The 18,391-nt window shown below is 39.6% G+C and overlaps 1 protein-coding gene across 10 annotated transcripts in view; it reads right to left on the bottom strand.

The window, feature by feature from the left end:
* The window catches only part of DIP2C (disco interacting protein 2 homolog C), a 2,757,794-nt gene that overhangs the window by 1,051,263 nt on the left and 1,688,140 nt on the right, over window positions 1-18,391 (bottom strand). For all 10 annotated transcript variants that reach the window (XM_044064688.1, XM_044064689.1, XM_044064690.1 and 7 more), the window contains one exon: window positions 12,602-12,712. In XM_044064688.1, coding sequence (XP_043920623.1) covers window positions 12,602-12,712 — 111 coding nt within the window. The remainder of the gene's footprint in view (window positions 1-12,601; window positions 12,713-18,391) is intronic.

Below are 18,391 nucleotides of genomic sequence, written 5' to 3'. Positions count from 1 at the left end.
ACAGTGGGACATTAAAAGTCCAGTTTTCGCGCTTTGGCTTTGCTGAATTGCCATTGCCATGGAAAAGCTGAAAATACTTCAGTTTTTTCCACGGCAATGCAGCTATGTCAACAACCCGGACCTGCAGTTAGAGGTATTCCCTGCTAGGTCCGGGTGGTGTAATTCAAGCAGCAATTGGCTGCAGGGACTGGAGGGGTGGGGATTCACCTCGGATATCCCAATAAAGGTTACAGCTGTAGAGCAGTTTTGTCTTAGTGCTCTACAGCTGTGAAGGAATTGGGAAACTGAGATTTCCAATCCCACCAGCGAAGCCAGCCAGCCAGCCAGCCAGCAAAGAAGCCAACCAGCAAGGGAGCCTGCTAGCCAACCAGCAAGGAAGCCAGCCAGCCAGTAAAGAAGCCAGCCAGCAAGGGAGCATGCTAGCCAGCCAGCAAGGGAACCTGCCAGCCAGCCAGACCAGCCACTTGAGCAGACAGAGCCAGTCATCCAGCTAACCATTCCAGCAGGAAGGAAGCAAGCTAGCCCAGCAAAAACTGAGATAGTGGTAAGTACATAACATAGTATTTTGTGGCTTTAGTTATTTAAAATGGAAATATTGTACTTTAAGTTTTTAATGTTTAGAGGTAGATGGGGGTGTAGTATGCAGTATTTAAATCTGTGCAGTGGTTATTTTGAGATTTGTGAGTAGTAGTTTTTAAAGGTATAAAACCTGTATGTGTATGTAATTGTGATTGTTGGGGGTATGATTTGGAAGCATTACTTTTTAAAGGCTGAACTGTGTGCATAGAAGTTTTGTTTATTTCAGGTGGGGGGGCAGTCAAATATAAATGTAGTGTGATGTATTTCTATTGTCGTAGCTTTTTCTGGGTATTGTCTGTTTGCAGATAGAAAATGTTCGAGCATAGTTTGCACAGAAATGTGTGCAATTTAATGCTGTTTTCAGGAAGTTAGGATACACTGTTTGGGTAATTTTTCCTGTTAGTTCTTGCAAGTCAATGTGCATGTGGTACAGTCTACCTTTTGGGGGGGAATGTTAATAGTTAACATAGTGCATTTATTATTCTAGTAGGTACATGTTGCCAACTTGCCGAAGCTGTTTCAAGATCGTTTTCATTTATACTTGTAAATGTGTGCATTTAATTTTTTATGCATCTTTAATAAGGTTAAAATGTCCTGCTTTGCTTGTAATGTGAATATGAGTGTGCTGCTTTTACTTGGGCCTGTTTATTGCATTGCTGTGCTGGGTAAATTACTCAATTGCTATGTTTTGAGGAAAAAGGAGTCCATGAAGTCTGCTCTACATTGCAGTTTATTTTACTTCTCTTGCAAGAAGTATTTTTAAAAGGTAAAATGTTCTTTGTGGATGCATGCTCAGAGGTTAATGCAATGTATTTGAGATTGTGCAAAACCATGTCATTGTTACAGGGTAGTTTGCTTTTATAAGTAGCAAAGTTTGTATTTTTTGTTTTAGTGATGTCTTCAATAAACTTAAAATGTACTGCTTTCATTATAATCCGATTACAGCCAGTGCTGCTGTTGGGCATGTTCATTAATAGATCATTGCGCTGTGTAAATTAGTGCTATACATTTATTTCTTTTAACTGCTGTCGTCAAAAGCTAAATCAGATCTATGGTATCCGCTGTGCATTCTCATTCATTTTACTGTTTTTTTGGTTCAGTGAAAATGTGGTTAACTTTATTTTCTTGAGGGGTGGGGTGAGGTTGGGGGGGCATGTTTGGTGGTAAAAATAATGCATTTAATTTTCTATGAGCTGTGTTAATGTTAAAGTTTTCAATGGCCAAAATGCCCCCTACATTACCTCATTTACTATTTGACCTTTTTCAAACGGTTTGCAATGTTAACTCTTTTTTGCGCCATTCCTCAGTTCTTTCGCATGCCAGTGTTTTTCAAGCCAGTGTTTTTCAAGCCAGTTTTTTTGTGTGCCAATGTTTTTCAAGCCAGTTTTTTCGCATGCCAATGTTTTTCAAGCCAGTTCTTTCAAGTGCCAATGGTTTTCAAGCCAGTTTTTTCGCATGCCAATGTTTTTCAAGCCAGTTCTTTCAAGAGCCAATGTTTTTCAAGCCAGTTCTTTTAATGAGTAGAGTCTTTTTTATTCCTTTACTCAGTTGTCACAGCAAATAAACTTTAATGTGTTTTTTGCAGTAATGCTTCACTTCATTTAAATGGTTTGAGTTTTCAGTATGCTGTAATGTCACAATGTTGTATCCATAGCTGTAATACTGCATCTCCTTTAACACCTCTGGTGATGTCTTGGTGGGGGTGTGGCCAGTGTCATATTGGTCACACACCCTGTCCTACTGGCCACACCCCCATGTCCCATTTTGGCCTTGTTAAAAGGTGGCAACCCTATACATTAGGGGAAAGGTTCTTCATAAGTAATGTGCAGGGTGGAAGTAAAAGGCAGGGAAAGAATTAGGGTTAGCAAACATAAGGATAGGAAGGGGATTTCTCACTCCTGCACCACCTTACCACTGTGCTAACCGATGCCAACTCCATCCCTGCACCACTACACAAAATACATGGATGGACTACACATACATTTCTAAACACTCACAAGAGTGAAACTAGCTCCTAACGTAGCCCTAACTCTAACCCTAGCCAACAAATACTAACCCAGACACCACATCCTTAACCCCAAAATTCCCCATATATTAACACAAATGCATAATACTCAAACTCTCCCCATTACCCAGCCTTTACGCTTGCCCTGACCTGCAAACAGTTATGCATATATTCGCGCATCCATGCACACAAACACACACACAAACTCTCCCATCCCTAATACAATCCTAGTTGCCTATTTTGACAAAACACACATTTGGCAACACAGACGCACAGTAACACAAACATTCTACAACAACAAACCTTCACTTTGTTGCCCACATGCACATTTGATATACCGAACTGCTACTACATACATGTACGCAAGTAAAAGCACAAGCATGGAAATACAGGTGAGCAATGCCGGCATTTAGAAAATTAACTTACCAAAAAAAATCAAAACACTGGAAGAAAAAAATATTGCAGAAGAAAACCATTTCCTTTTCTGACTGTTAACCAAAAACCTTCGACTAAATGTAGACGTAGTTTGTATGAACAGTGGTAGTGTTACAAAAGACTTTTTTCTAAGGTTGCCCCCTTACACCACCTTATTAATGCAAGATAACTTTAAACCTACCTCTAAACCCAAACCTACACCTCATCTTAGAGAAACCCTTCCTGCAAAAATTCCACTACACAAGACATTGAGGCACAAACCACATACAGCAGCAGGTGTGTTTAGTACTGCACTGCTTGTAATGATTTTGAAATAAAGAACAGCTTGGGGAAGTGATACTGATCCGGAAAAGACAGACATATACCCAGGCTTACCCACTGCCTCCTTACATCCATATAGTGAGCGGTTATGTGAAATGTTCCTCTGAGCACATCCATCCATAAGCCCTTTTTTCCCATTTTTAGCACTTGGGGTTGGGGTGTCACTTCAACAGTGCCAATCATCCACAGCCAAGCTTTACACTGCCTAGTGGCTAACCCTGCTGCAGTAGTTCTTTCCACACTGCACACTCAAACCTATGGTCAGTTTAGAGTCCAATCCACCTACTGCATATGTCTTTGGAATGTGGGAAGAAACCGGAGCACGTCAATGCCAAATGTTAACCACTAGTAACTGACTGCAGTAATATGACACAAGGAACAGAGAGAGATGAACACTAAATTAACAGTAGCATGCACGCCATTCTGCAAGAAACTAACATTAATGTAAACATGTGCGGCCCATATGCATGACAAAGTATCAGAGGTAGAAGCGTATATTACAGATTAAGTTCACTGACATGGTTCATTTATAACAAATGGCAAAATAAAAGCACAGAGCCTCTACAAAGACTGAAGAAACCAAAAAGAGGGAAATAGGACACAAGCATTTCAAGTTTAAAAAAAACGATATTATAAACACAGAATACAAACTATACAGAGGTTAAATGAAACTAAAAGCAATTCTACAGTGAAATAAAAAACATTACCATATAGTCTTGTACTTGCTACTGTATAATCTCCTCAGACTACATGTAAATATTATAACACAGCACAACTGTCTCTATTTAAAATGACATGACAGGATGAACCAATGTGACATTCAAATAACAAGAAGCAGAATCACTGCATATACATTTTATACGCAGCACTTCAATATATGGATTAATTTTTATAAACCAACAAAACTGCACAGAATTGTGGCTTTATGCTTCATGAACTGTATACTAGTGGTATATGCTTTCATTCACAAAATAAAATTGACCACAAGCATCCAAAATAAAAGGAAAAATATTGGCTCTCAAATACTTCTACCAGGTTTAAAAAAAGGAACCATTACAGTAAATATTTGCTAACACTGCAGACAGTTACTGCATTGCAGTCCATTTGAGCTTGAGCAAAAAAATTTTTTTTAAGTAGAGAAGTAACAGGGAAACTTTTTGTAGTACAGCTTTAACCCACTCAGATTTTGCAAAAGGGAGGCAAAACAGTGAGCAATGCATTTTATCATTTAGTTGCACAATTCAGATCTCAGATAGTCTGCTTTTTCTGTGGAGTCTGCGCATCCTTCTTGTCCTTTGTGCCCATGGGAGTTTTCATCGAGTACTCTGGTTCACAAACCACATGCTAAAGATACACTGTGGATGAACTTGTGTTCTTCCAAGCTGCCTATTGGGTGTGTGTGTGTGTGTGTGTGTGTGTGTGTGTGTGTGTGTGTGTGTGTGTGTGTGTGTGTCTCCTGCCCGAGGATGGCACTCTGTTCAAGACTACTTCCTCTGCCTTGTGCCTAGCAAGTGCCTAACAGAATCTTGCTCCTCTGTTACTCTGCATTGGGTCAAGCAGGTAATTTCTATTAACCAGTCATGAGTTTTTATAATTACTGTATCTACTGTTTTCCTGTGTATATGTGTTTTTATCTGTTTGTAAAATTGATTAAACTGTTAAGCTTTTCTGCCTGAGCCTCTACAAAAAAGGAATATTGCCTAGTTGTACTTTCCCAGTAAATAAATATCAAATACAAAAAAATAATCAAGAAATTTTTGAAGTTTTGCAATAGTTTTATTTGAGTAACTATCTGATAGTACATTAAGTGGCTTGATCTTTTTTTTCCAAGCCCAACAAAGCCAGCAAGAAGAAGGAAGAGACTGTAGATACTCATGACTGAAAGCAGACAGCTAAGAGGTAGGTCAGTGGGAGCTATGAGGAAACCAGAAAATATGGAAGACATCCCTACATGGACGGAGTGCACATGAAAGCCACCATGGGCAGTAAGAAAGAGATACATTTCTAAAGTACTAGTTGACCTATGATGGGGCACTCACCTAGGTGGATGAACAACTGACCATATAATCATAGGTTCATAGGTGTGTACAAGGCTAAAGGCCCTCAGACCTTTACAAGCCTAGCCCATAGAAGTGCCCTGGCATTGTGTCGGCCATCATTAGATCCCAGTGCCTCTATCAAGTAGAGCCACTGGAGTGATCCCCGGTGTGAACTTTCTATTACCCATCAACTCATCAAGATTTTGCTTGAAGAGGGACAATAAGGTGCTCTGCTTGACATGTATGGGAAGTCTATTCCAGAGCATGGGTAGTCTCTGGGTTATGAACCTGTCCCTCCAGCATGTTCTGTTGATTGTGGTAATGAGGTTGAGGTCTCTGGAGCGTGTGGTGTAGAGAGACTGGGATTTCTTTAGATGTAGCATTTCTAACAGAGCTGGGTAAGATATGGCTTTGTAAGTCCAGCAGAGATCGCCTTACCAGTCAAAGTTCTGCACTCCTCCCACTCACCCCCATGCTAGGAGTGCATGAGTCTTATGTTAGCACATAGTAACATCATGCTCGAAGTGCAACAGCACACACAACCTGAGACAATCAATTTGCTTCCAACCAAAAAAGTAAACAGACTTCCAATAAATCAAAAAACATATACATACATATATACACACACACATTATATATATATATATATATATATATATATATATATATATATATATAGATATAGATATAGATATAGATATATATAGATAGGCAGATATAGATAGATACCTTACCTATGATGTTTACAAGAAACAGACACATACATACATACCCCTGACTTATGGGAAATTCCAAACACTGTGATGCCTGAAAGGAATATGGGACACAACCAGGAGCGCTCTTTTGTACATTGCAAGAACATATCTGTTGTATTTAGTATCAGAAACCTTTCTTAAATCAGACAATGACTACTCTGAATCCCAAGAAATAAATTCACCAGCAGTACAAAAGTACAGCCCTAAAGCAGAGGATCAGAAGGCTGAAATCCAGAAGGGTCAAAGGAGTCCTGACCCCTGTATTGACAGTGAATATCATAATACTTGAAAGCATGAACCACGGAACAAGTGGTTCTGGCATAGGTGTCTGCAACAGAAACACTTCTAAAGTAAGCACTGGACGTAACCACAGTGATTTGATGGTGAGTTGTCTGATAGCAAGATAATACAGCTGGTAATACACTTGAAAAGCATTTGCTTGTTGACTGTTAGCCATTCAATTCCAAAAAAGGAGACAAATGGCTGTTTTATCTTTCTAAATTCATGTGCTTGCTTTACATAAAACACAAGCTGGTAATGAACATTCAGGAAGCAAAGGTCTCTCTCTCTTTCTCCCCCTGCAGGCTTTCATCTTAGTGAACAAAGCAGAGAGATGATGGACTAGCTCAGAAACAATTCAGAAACCACTTTTATTAGAAATATGTGCTAGCCTAAAAGAACACAGATCATTGTGAATGAACATAATCTTAAGATCCTGGGAGAATAAGATTATGGCCAAATGAAGTAGAAATTTCCAGGACACAAACTTACACACTATCAAATCAGTGGGCTCATCTAAGGGATAGGCAAACCTGTCAGTCATGAAATTCATACACTGTGGGGTGGGGTGATTCTTCAGAAGTCAACTGACATGTGGCACTACATTTAGGAACTGCTTGAACAGCCAGTGCATAGTCAGAATGCTGGCGTTCACCCGACTTTAGAAGGGCACAGATAGTTGCTGACACAAACACTCCTAAGTTTGAAATTACTATAGCCCAAGTTACAAAGGTGCCTAATACAGGTTAAGATGAACAGTTAGTTTACAGACTGAGCTGGTTTTGTAAACAGCCCACCCAAATGAAAGAGCACATTACACTTGGATGAATAAGTGTGCTTAGTGGAAGGCTTCTCGATAACCAGAACCCATTTCTAATGCACTTGCAAAAACATCTATCTAGTAGGATCTGCAAGTCGAAAACAGGAAACGGGATCTGAAATTATGCCAGCAGCCACCCCAAATATGAGGACCCCTTTAGCTAGAGATGATGGGTCAAGAGAGTCTGAAAACACCCTTTATGGTCACTACACAGTAACAATAATTAACTTTGGCCTTTTTTACTTGAAATTTGTAATGAGGTGTGCAAAGAGTCACGACAGTGGGGAGACATGCATGAATCTCTTCGCCCAAAGAATAGTGAACTAATTCCCTACAAACTCTCTGCTGCCCTGCTGCACTGAGCAGAACAGGAGGAGCACTACAGTCTCTCATATGGCAAACAGATTAGACTCCACAATTTTTCGCTTCTAGAAGATCTAAACAACACATGGCTCTTGAATCTACAGCACCTGAAGATGGCTGAAGGCATAGTCCAGGGAGTCCATCTTTTTATTTTACTTTATCTAGTCATTCCAAAGTATTAAAATGTCTAAATCTAGGCATTTTCCATAAAAAAAAATAACTTACTTCTTCACAATTGTCAATAAATCACTGCAACAAAATTTAAACCACCAATTAAATATGCAAAATTCTGAAGGCAGAGGAGGTGTCCTAGAATGCTATTTTAAACAGTTTGGACCTACGGACCTCGTATAGGAAGACTCAGACTTGCATGCCTGGATCAGGGAAGGAAACAGATTCTTAATGACTGGGGCAAGGTAGATGAACGAAATTCAGCCAGATTTCTCAACACAAATTATCAAATGAGCTAGCAGCCCCTCATCTCAAATCATGAGATGTCTAGCATAGATAAAAAGTTGCAGCTCTTTCAAATAATTAGAACCTAGGTCTTGTAGTGTACAGAAAGTGACAATAAGAGTCACAAGTGTAACAAGAGTGGGGACGAAGGAGGCAGCTTCTCTGGATGCGTTGGGAGGGGGGGGCACGAACAGGAAGAGCAGTTCCTGCATTTTATCTGTATCAGCATTTCTGAATGTGGCTACAGAAAGGCACTTCAGGGCTTCTTGTGTGTTAAGCTGTAACAAGCAGATATCACTTTACTACAGATTAAAAAACAAAGAATTTCTCTTGCTCTTCATTAGAACAGCATGTGGGGTGAGTGCCTGTAGTAAGCCAATTGCCACAACTATTGCAATTGCCCAGTCAGCTTAGTACAATAAAGCCCTTTTTTTTGCTCTTGAATGGCAGAGGGTATGTGGATCTGACTGTAGTAAACCAAGTGTCAAATTTAGGAATTGGTTTGCTTCAATAAAGTGCTTTTTTATGGCTTAAAGAGTTGAGGGGGTGGGGTGCTACATCGGGGACTGGCACTGGGTGCTAGATGAGACAGCTATGGTTCTGGTAAGAATGTTATGACCGCATATTGCCACACCCAACAGCCAACACAGAACCTGCAGCATTGACATGACCGGACACATTTGAGGTGCACTTGTCAACAACCATGCCTCAAAATTATGAGCCTGCTGCAAGAAGGGCATATTACGATTCAAATATCCAAGGTACAGACCATGGCAATAATCAAAAGCCAGGACAGAAACAGATCATGACACATGCTCTTGAGGTCCAAAGATGGAAACAGCATTTCCATCTTTGCTACACTCTTAAGTTGAAAATAAGATGTACTGACAATGGCACCCAGTCCTTCAGGGTTAGCCTATCGCCAAGAACTAAGCTGAGATCTCATATGTGAGCTACAGATTCCAACTGTTCCTGCACCTCCCCCATTCCCATATGTAATCAAAGGGAAGGTTGGGTAGGACAGAGGACGATGATATGGACAAACAGTGGCATGCACCAGCACTGCCTGGGCCTTAGCCAGAATTAGCTTCAAATGAATATGGGTTATTTAGTCAGGGATCAAATCCAAGGGTCTATATGACGTGATCGAACGTTTAGTTAGTCGAATAATTAAACGTCGATCACTAAATGCTGAAGACCCAAAACCGCGAACGGCAGTTTCCACTCATGGAAACAAGTCGTTTGGCTGTTATGCAGATTTTGCCCTTTTTTCAAAGCAGAGCGATCTCGGAGTTGGTATATTTAGTTATGGGGGTGTGGGTGGCACAGCCCACCACATCAGGGGGTGTGGGGGGCAAAGCCCCCACTTCATTTGTGTTTATTGCTTTATTTATTTATTTTTTTTTAGGTAGGACAATGGCATTGTTTCCCTGAGTGGAAACGGTTTTGGGTCTTTGAGGTTTTAGTTATTCATTTAACTAAACGTTCAGTCATGTAATATAGACCCAAATCCAAGCAGTCCTCTAAATCTGAAAATTCTGTACACTCTATGAAGAAAATGAGAGGCACAGCTGAATATCATCTGAACAGGACTGATGAGAACATCTCTTATAATAACTTCCCTGAGTAGCAACATGTACGCAGTAAACAACAAGACAGCCAAAATAAAACCCACACCACACTCTACAGAATAGGAAAGCGATCAATTCAACCCAGACACCACATTCTGAGTATGTCCTGAGAAGACAGAGGCAAACCACTCCAAGACAGTCCTTATAAATTACATTGCAGCTCTGGGTGTTTAACAGGTTCCACTTGTCTACAGTGTCAAAAGTCACCAAGATATCAGACATAAAGGCAAAATACCGACGATGATCTCTCTCCATCAGGCTTGTCAATAACCACTCAATAACCATTGAATCCATCCTATTCTTCAATCTAAAGCCAGCCTAACAAAGATCCAGAAGGAATCACAACACGATGGAAAAAACGGAGAAGAAGAAAAACTAGTAAAATGTAATATTCCCCGTCTGTACAGAATCCAGTAAAGGCAGTCCCACTAGCGTAACGATAAATCACAATTCCAACTGACTCTTCAGTCCAAAAGTAACCACGCCGACTTTGTAACAAACACCAAGTTTAATTAGTAAATGCAGTGATTCCATTAAGCGCTTTCATTTCCAACATACGGAAACTTCATCAGAATAACAAAGATCCAGAAGGCTTTGTGATGCTAGATATATATACAGTTAAGCACAGACTATCTTTCTCAATAACCTTTTCATCAAATTGAAGTTTAGAAACAGTAACTATTCAGAAGGCTAGCATCTAAAAATTGCATCTTAAAGATCTGTGTGATCACGGCTTCTTTAAATGGAAAAGAAAACACCCTAGTCCTCCATGAGGTATAAACGCACCGGAGAATAAATGGACCTAGCGATTCAAGGTAAGATCTTACAAGCTTCACAGGGGCAGGATCCAATGCACATTAAGTCAGATGCATACTTGCAACAATATCCATGATCTTGTTATAATACAAGTAATCAAATTCAGCTGATGACAAGTCTAGAATACCCATCACAGACACGCCCATGCTCAGTAGTTAAAATTTGGAAAAGTACTGCCTTATCTTACAGTCAGGGGAAATAAATAACTCAACTTGTCAACTGTCCAAAAAAGTACAGCCAAGGCAGTCAGAGGTATAAAGAGGATCTTCTTATGCACAAAAACATCCTTCCCAAAGAGATCTTTATTTGGTACAAAACATAAAAGCTCAGACACAAGTGTTTCTTTGAGACACTGCATCTTACCCAATCTTCATTACAACCTCCACCCTAGTCTACACCTCAATTTCAATTCATAATCACGTCCCAGTTCCTGTAGAGCCATGGCCTGAGGGTGTAAACTAATAGGTATGACCCAACAAAGAGCACCGGAAATAGCATTATTATATGCAGACACCAGTGCGAGTGAATCGTCCACACCTACCCTCTTAAGGAGCTTGGTCCAAGAGTGGGTATACGATGTCCAAATTAACAGCTCTAACATGATAACATCTGACCAGCTCCACATCAAAATACTGAGATAGGGAATGCAAAGGCTTGAAGTAAACTAAGTGCTGCTCCAACAAAGAGGCAGATTTCTACAACCAAGCCCCTGCTCTCAATACTGAGCTGAAAGACTAAGTCCAGTGAATGTTCAAACATGTAGGTTGCACTGGAAACCCACAAGTGGAGTTTTAGGACTACAAAACACTTAACAGCTCCAAAGCAAGTTCATAAGACTCATCATCAACCTCAGCATTAAGATCCCCAAGATTAACCATCATGCATTAGATCAATGAGGAGATCAGAGAACCTTTGAAGAAATACCCGGATGTATCCTAGTAGATTATACATAAGGAATCATCTGAAATGTATTCCTGACACTTGGACATATTCAAAGGCGTTGATCCTCTGACCACTATACTTGTCAACTCCAAACATGATAAATAAAGTTATTCTCTCCTGCCAGAGCTCTTCACTTAGGACTGTGAAGTACTTGAAGGCCTGGTAGAGAACAAACCTCAAGGCAAGACTTGAGCTTTCATTCAGCCATGTCTCTGTAATAAACACCAGGTCAACCATACAGAATTAGTCATATATAATGCAGCTTGGTCCCGATACCTGGTATTAACTAACACAATCCTAAACAGCATTCCAGGTAGACAGGCCCTATCAAACACATATAACAAAATGACTCCTGTGGAACAGTCATGAGGAAGGGAAGACCTTTACTCCTGTGGCATTTCACGTTTATGCAGCACTGAGTAAGCCTACCTCAGATGCAGCCTTGATGTCCGGAAACAAAGCAAGTTTCTTCTAGCTCAGCCCCATGACATTTCACCACTCACAATCACCTTCACCTAAGCAAGACTAGGAGGATATCAACAAGCAAAGAGCTGAAAGAAGGATCTGATCGTAAGAGTCCCCCAATCACCAACGTAAAATGTTAGCCTAATCAGAAGACGGACATAAGCTAGTCACAAATCAAAAAGTAGTACTTTACAGCAAAAGTAAAATGTTTAAAATACAAACAGCCAGAGTGTACAAATTACTGTAACACCCAAAACATTCAAACATACAACAGATCCTCATTCAGCTGTAAAACACTGGCCTGTCATCCTGTGATTTAAACCCTTAGCAAAAAACATAAACCATGTTGCCACTAAATCCAATCTTTATTGTTTTCAAATCCCCAACATTTAGTCTTTAAATAAAAAGACAGATACTAGAGTACATCACAGTGATAAAAAAATGTAGCCCAGGAAAGTGCGGCCCAAAAGTACAGCAATCCTCCTCTACTGATGTCACCACATCTGGACTAAATGGCTAACAGCCAGGTTTATTTTCCATAAAGTCATACATAATGCAGCAACACTGTCATAAATCATTTTTATGTGAAGGATAAAGAACACTGTTTTGTACACACAAAGAAACAAAATCTGGTTGTGATAAAAGTATTACAAAAGTTCTGCTGTGGGTACTACATGCCACAAATCAGTTCTTACCTTTCTCGTTAGTGGCACTTCAATGGGCACAGGTACAACCTCCGCAAGTAAGCAGCCATAAAAAGCAACCATAAATGCAGCAGGGTCATTATTAGGAAAAACAAGTGCAACCTGAAATGAAAGACACACACATACATGGGTCAACTTATTATTTTGAATACTTTAAAACTATGCTATTCATCTCTTCTCTGCACCATTATATCAAATAAACAAAGTTTATCTTTTACTTTCCTCAACCATACTACTAAAAAAACATACATAAGCTTCTTAACAAAAATATGCGGGGGCCAATATAGACATTACATTTATTCATTTGGTTTATTAACTATAGATTAATAAGTAAATGCAAAAAGTTTTATATTTAGTTCTTTCTTTTCTTAAGTGATAATGTACTTTATTTTTAAAGACCTTAAATGGCAGCAGTCCTGGTGATGATAATTTTTTCTTAATAAAAAAATACAGTATATCTATAATTGTAATACAGAGAAAGCACAGATTATCACAGAAAATGTTCAGAAATACTGAGAAGGTGTTTGTCTTCTGCTCACTAGGCCATACACACGTCTTTTGTGTACCTGGGTTTTTCTTATACATGGAAGGGAAATATGATCCAAACATGCATTTTATCCATGGGAGAGAAGTCTGAAGTTGCACTGTCTTCTGAATGTGAATTTGTGTCACTACTTGAATAAAATGTCAAGCAGATCTAGGAAAAAAATTCTCCACTTCACAGAACATATCATATTTGCATGTTTCACACTCAAATACCCAATGAGCTCACAAAAGAGATGTTACAGGAGAGCCACTGATCACTTTTTTTTTTTTTTTTTTTCAAGTGTCCACTACACAAAAGTGATTCCCTTTCACTAAGGAGGAGCTTTTAATAGCTATAGTACAAGAAATAGTGACATCATTTTGCTCAATAGGAGGGATCAGGATGTTGAAGAATACAATGCCATGGTTTATACTACATATTAAAAAATCTAAAAGTGTACAATTCTTCATACTCAATCAAAGACTTAGTTTCCTCCTCCTAAAGGTTAACCTCTTCAAACCTGTGGTCACTGTTTTGAATCTAGAGTTCAGAGCAAAACAGAGTATCTGCCATGCTCAAGTCAGATTTCTGAACATCAGTGGACTTGCAAACATATTCAACATGTATGTAATTGAGGTAAAAATTAACGAAAACATGCAAGACTATGTCTATAAGAGTCATAGAGATCATAATGAGGTAATGTTCCAAGTTTTGAGACAATGCAATGAAGTATACACCATACCATCTTATCTTCATAGCATTCTTCATTATGTATTATAACAGCTAGGTACATCCACTCATCATATTACCTCTCATATAACCAAGCCCCCCCCAACACACTCTCACTCACACACACACGATCACTCAAACATGATCACACATACACACGCGCTCTTGCAGGGACATACTGCATTTTACCCATACCCTTAATCTATATAACAATTACATAGGGTATGCATACATCTCAACTCCCAGTGGTGGGCTGCATGCTGTAGTTCAGGGCGTCAACCAGGATTGGATGCTTATGTAAGTTCTGTGCTGCACAAGTGTAATCTGATAGGCCATCTGGCTGATCCTTCTACTAGGTTGCTTACACTGCCATCAGGTGTTGGATGGGCACTTACACAAGCTTCATGTTTTTTTCACTGACAGTATGAAATTCTAGAGCTGAAGTGCTGATAGACCTGGCAACTATTAACATCTTGGTCACAGCCCTTGCAAAATGACCAGCAAATGTGGTGGTTCTGACTTGACATCAGACAACAGAAGTTGCATTCATAGATGCTACGAGTTTTAAACTCCAAAGAAGGGAAGTCTCCAAATGAGGAGAACTAGGAGGACTGAAATGTGTGAGCAACTGAAAAGAAATTTGGAACACTGAAGTGTGCATTCATACTAGTATTAGTGCATGACCATGGTGCACTAACTATAAGGGGTATAGGCAATAACAGCTTCTAAAAAACAGGGCAAGAAGGAACAAGATGCATATGTATGTCAATCACAGTGAAGAGGGATCTGACAGTATCATTATATGAAGTTTACAAAGATCATTTTATCATAAATAATTCTAATAGGATAATATTTTGAACTGTTTTATTGACATGCTGAGCTAAGAGTATTTGCCTTATCAACTCAGATCAGTTTAAAAGGAGTCCATACATTTTTTTCTGCAAGTATCCATATGCTAAATTAATCAAAATAGCCACATGCATTTTGATATTTACTGTGAAGACTCATCTAACTGCATTCATTTCTAAACTATATTTATTCATTTTTACTCAGATCTGGGCACCTGTGTGTTGTGGGGGGGGGGGGTGCACACATGCATGTCCGTGAGCATACATGAGGAAGTTGCAATGGATTGCCTGAATGTGTCTGACAGCAGTAAGGTGAAATACATTACTGTGACCATTATTTATATATTTATTCATTCATTTGATCACAATCAAATATCTGAAGTGTACAGAGTAAATAAAGTTGTTACGGATTTTGTGTGTGTGTGTGTGTGTGTGTGTGTGTGTGTGTGTGTGTGTGTGTGTGTGTGTGTGTGTGTGTATACATAGAGGGGCTGAAATAAGTTACTATGATTAATTATTTTTATTTTACTGCAATCTGATGTCTGAGATGTACACATTCAACACAATGGCTAGAACTGCCAAGTACAGGTGCCATTTGTGGATAAAATTAAGCATGTCTAACCCTGCTATAATTTGCTCAAGTTGGGAACTCCTCATTCTGGCTTTGCAGAACTAAAATATATTTGTGTGAAACAAATTAGAATACTTTATTATGGATACTGTTTGTGGGAATCAAAGCTGAAATACATTACTGCGCCTCTCATCAGGAGCAAAGCAGTGGTACTCATCCCAAGCTGGTTCCTGAGAATAAGTTGTAGGCCTCCCAGTGATCACTACTTTCATCCCAGATGTTACAGGGGACCCACTACTTTCATCCCAGATGTTACAGGGGACCCACAGGCTTTTTGTTGTCTTCTTTTTGTACGTCTACTGGGTAAAGCATTAAGTAGTTCAACACACTACAGCAGTGAGCTTTGCAGTAGTCTGAAATTTCAAATGAAGAATCTTCCATCAAAACAGAAGCCAAACCAAATGGGGAAATCACACACACACTGCCCAGTCATCAATGCCTCTCTGCTCCTTTTATCGCCAGATGCAAAACAGAAGCACTAATACCAAGCTGGATCCTGAGAAGCAGTTTGCAAGCTCTTCAGGTGATCTGTGGTCTCTAGGAAGGCTATGAATCAATGTTCTTTTACTCCTTGTCTCACCAGAAGCAAAACAGTAGCATGAATCTCAAGTTACATACTGAGAAGCAGTTAGTGGGTCTGAAGTGATTTGTAGTCTCCTCCCAGATGTTGCAGATTTTAAAAGCAAGCTGAAAAAACAGGTTAATGTTGCATGTAATACAGTGTGCAACTGTCATGTGTTTACTGACAACTTTACTTCTGGACCTCTTCAATTCCATATGCGACAGATATAAATACTTTGTTTGGGGCCCTGTCCATTGACCACACCTGGCCTCAGTAAAGAGCAGCAGCATAATACCCTACCAACATATCCTGAAGTTGTTAAATATCCCTGCCTAAACATCCTAACCCTCACCCAAGCAAACCACAGCCACCCAGGACTTGTAAGTTCCCTGGCCCGGGCTACACATACCTATATGATAAAACATAACTTTGACCCTGCTTCCCCCCTAAGGTCCTGCAGACATGCAGTGAGTCACACAGTCTCTACTACTATTAATTTCATAGTTAGGCACTCCAACACTGCACTTGACAGACTGGGCAAGGACAGAGTTACAGTAAGTTGCCACTTTGGTGCTAGGATTGAAATGCTAAAAGGCTCACAGGACACTTCACTGTGCTACATATCACCTTGCAAATGCCTAAGTCACTAGTAAGCAGTTTTCAACCATCACCAGGGATGATGCAGATTAAGATCAACAACAGATAAAACACGCTGGAATGATGGATTCATATCTCAACATATCCCTCAACTTTACAGCAAATTTCCACCATGTCAAGTACAGTAGCGCCCTTGTCAATGTCAATGCAAACCTAGACAATTTTTTGTAGACAAAGTTCAACTTATAAACATGCCCATTTGTCAAATTTTAATTTGGACAATACCAAGATAGCACTTTGCTATGCTAGAAAGCATGAACAATAACAGGTATGAGCTTGAGGCTTGAAGATGTACATCTTTGTGTAGTTACAGAAACTTGGTTCCAGTGCAAAGACAGCAGTCGGGCATTGCCAGGGTTCAGTGTGTACCACATGTTCAAGCCTATGGATAGCTATGGAGTTGTATCAATATTTCTTATGGAACTATTGTTTTTAGACAATTACTAGATAACATACTGGAACTTGTAAAGGTCCCAGTACCTCCCAGTGAAACTGCCTGCCACAGCACCATCACCTATAAGCCCTCTTCTATATCCTCCACTACTCTGAGCATGACAAGCAAGATCGATCAAAAAAACTCTCCCTCAAACCAAACATATTTTATGGGAAACTAACTATCAAACTATAAACTGGCACACCTACACAACTAGCGACAAATATGCTTAAATAATTCCTTAATTTTATGAATGCTTATTCTTTTGATCAAATTGTTCCCCTCCTCACCAGGGATGATAATCCTCTGGATCTTGTTCTTACCAGCTTCTCCCCTTCTGGTACTATCTGTAATGTCCCTACCTCCTTAGTGAAAAAAAAAAGAATTACACCTAACTATTACTTTCTTCTTTAAAAGACAAATCAAAACCAAAAATAAAAACAGTACTTCACAATTCTTCAAAGTAGATCTTCTTCTATTTACAGACCTTTAAACAGCTATAAGAACCTACCTTACCCTTGGTGATCTATGATCTGAAAAAATGGAACAGCTGCAACTTTGAAAGAAAATGGTAATTCCTTTATACCTCTCTCTAGTTAGAGATTAAATGGCTAAAATGGGAGAATATAGGTCGGGCGCTCCAGCCTCGCCAGTAGGGTATTCAACTCTACTGCTGCATACTCAAACCATAATCCTGAGGCCCTTAAACAAGAACATGTTTAAGGTGGGAAATTGGCCAGCACAATGGATCTGCAGTGGGAATTACATCCTTGACACTGATGACCTAAAGCACAGGTATTAACAGAGCCAGTATGGGGCAGAGGGAAGATGGATTAAGTGTCCATTAAACAACTCTCCTACAGTGGAAGGGAGAGTTCAACTTATCAAAAAAGTTGAAATAGAAGGTCTCCTAGGGAGTCTAAAAGGAGTTGTCCTTTGTGCACTACACTACACTTGCAATAACTCCTTGCCCAAATCTGAAAAAGGAATGCAGAAGTGCTCTATGAAGACTAATGGGGACTCTTGTATCTCTATGCCTGACTCCAAAGTGGGAACTCACTTCTCAACACCACAACACACTGAAATTCTATGCCAGTATAAGACTTCAAAATGCAGACACTTATTGTCACAAACTCTTGCCTCTGTAGAATGAATACAGACAGGAAAGTGAATAGTAGATATTATACTGTAACCATAAGGGAAACTGTGGAACTACTAACTCACTGCCCTTATGACCAGATGGATGATATCATTCCATGGAGAATTGCTAAAGGTGAACATTCATACCCTCACACACAGCTGTAAGCACATGGATTCTAAGCGCTGGTATCCAGTTGTGTAGTCAAGCATCCAAGTATATCATAATTCACACTTTTCTTAAAAATGATTTGCTTA

The sequence above is a fragment of the Protopterus annectens genome, chromosome 3.part0 (genome assembly GCF_019279795.1).
Source record: "Protopterus annectens isolate FY-2018-M chromosome 3.part0, PAN1.0, whole genome shotgun sequence".
In the NCBI taxonomy this organism is placed as follows: domain Eukaryota; kingdom Metazoa; phylum Chordata; order Ceratodontiformes; family Protopteridae; genus Protopterus; species Protopterus annectens.
This window is presented reverse-complemented; position numbering and strand designations above follow the sequence as displayed.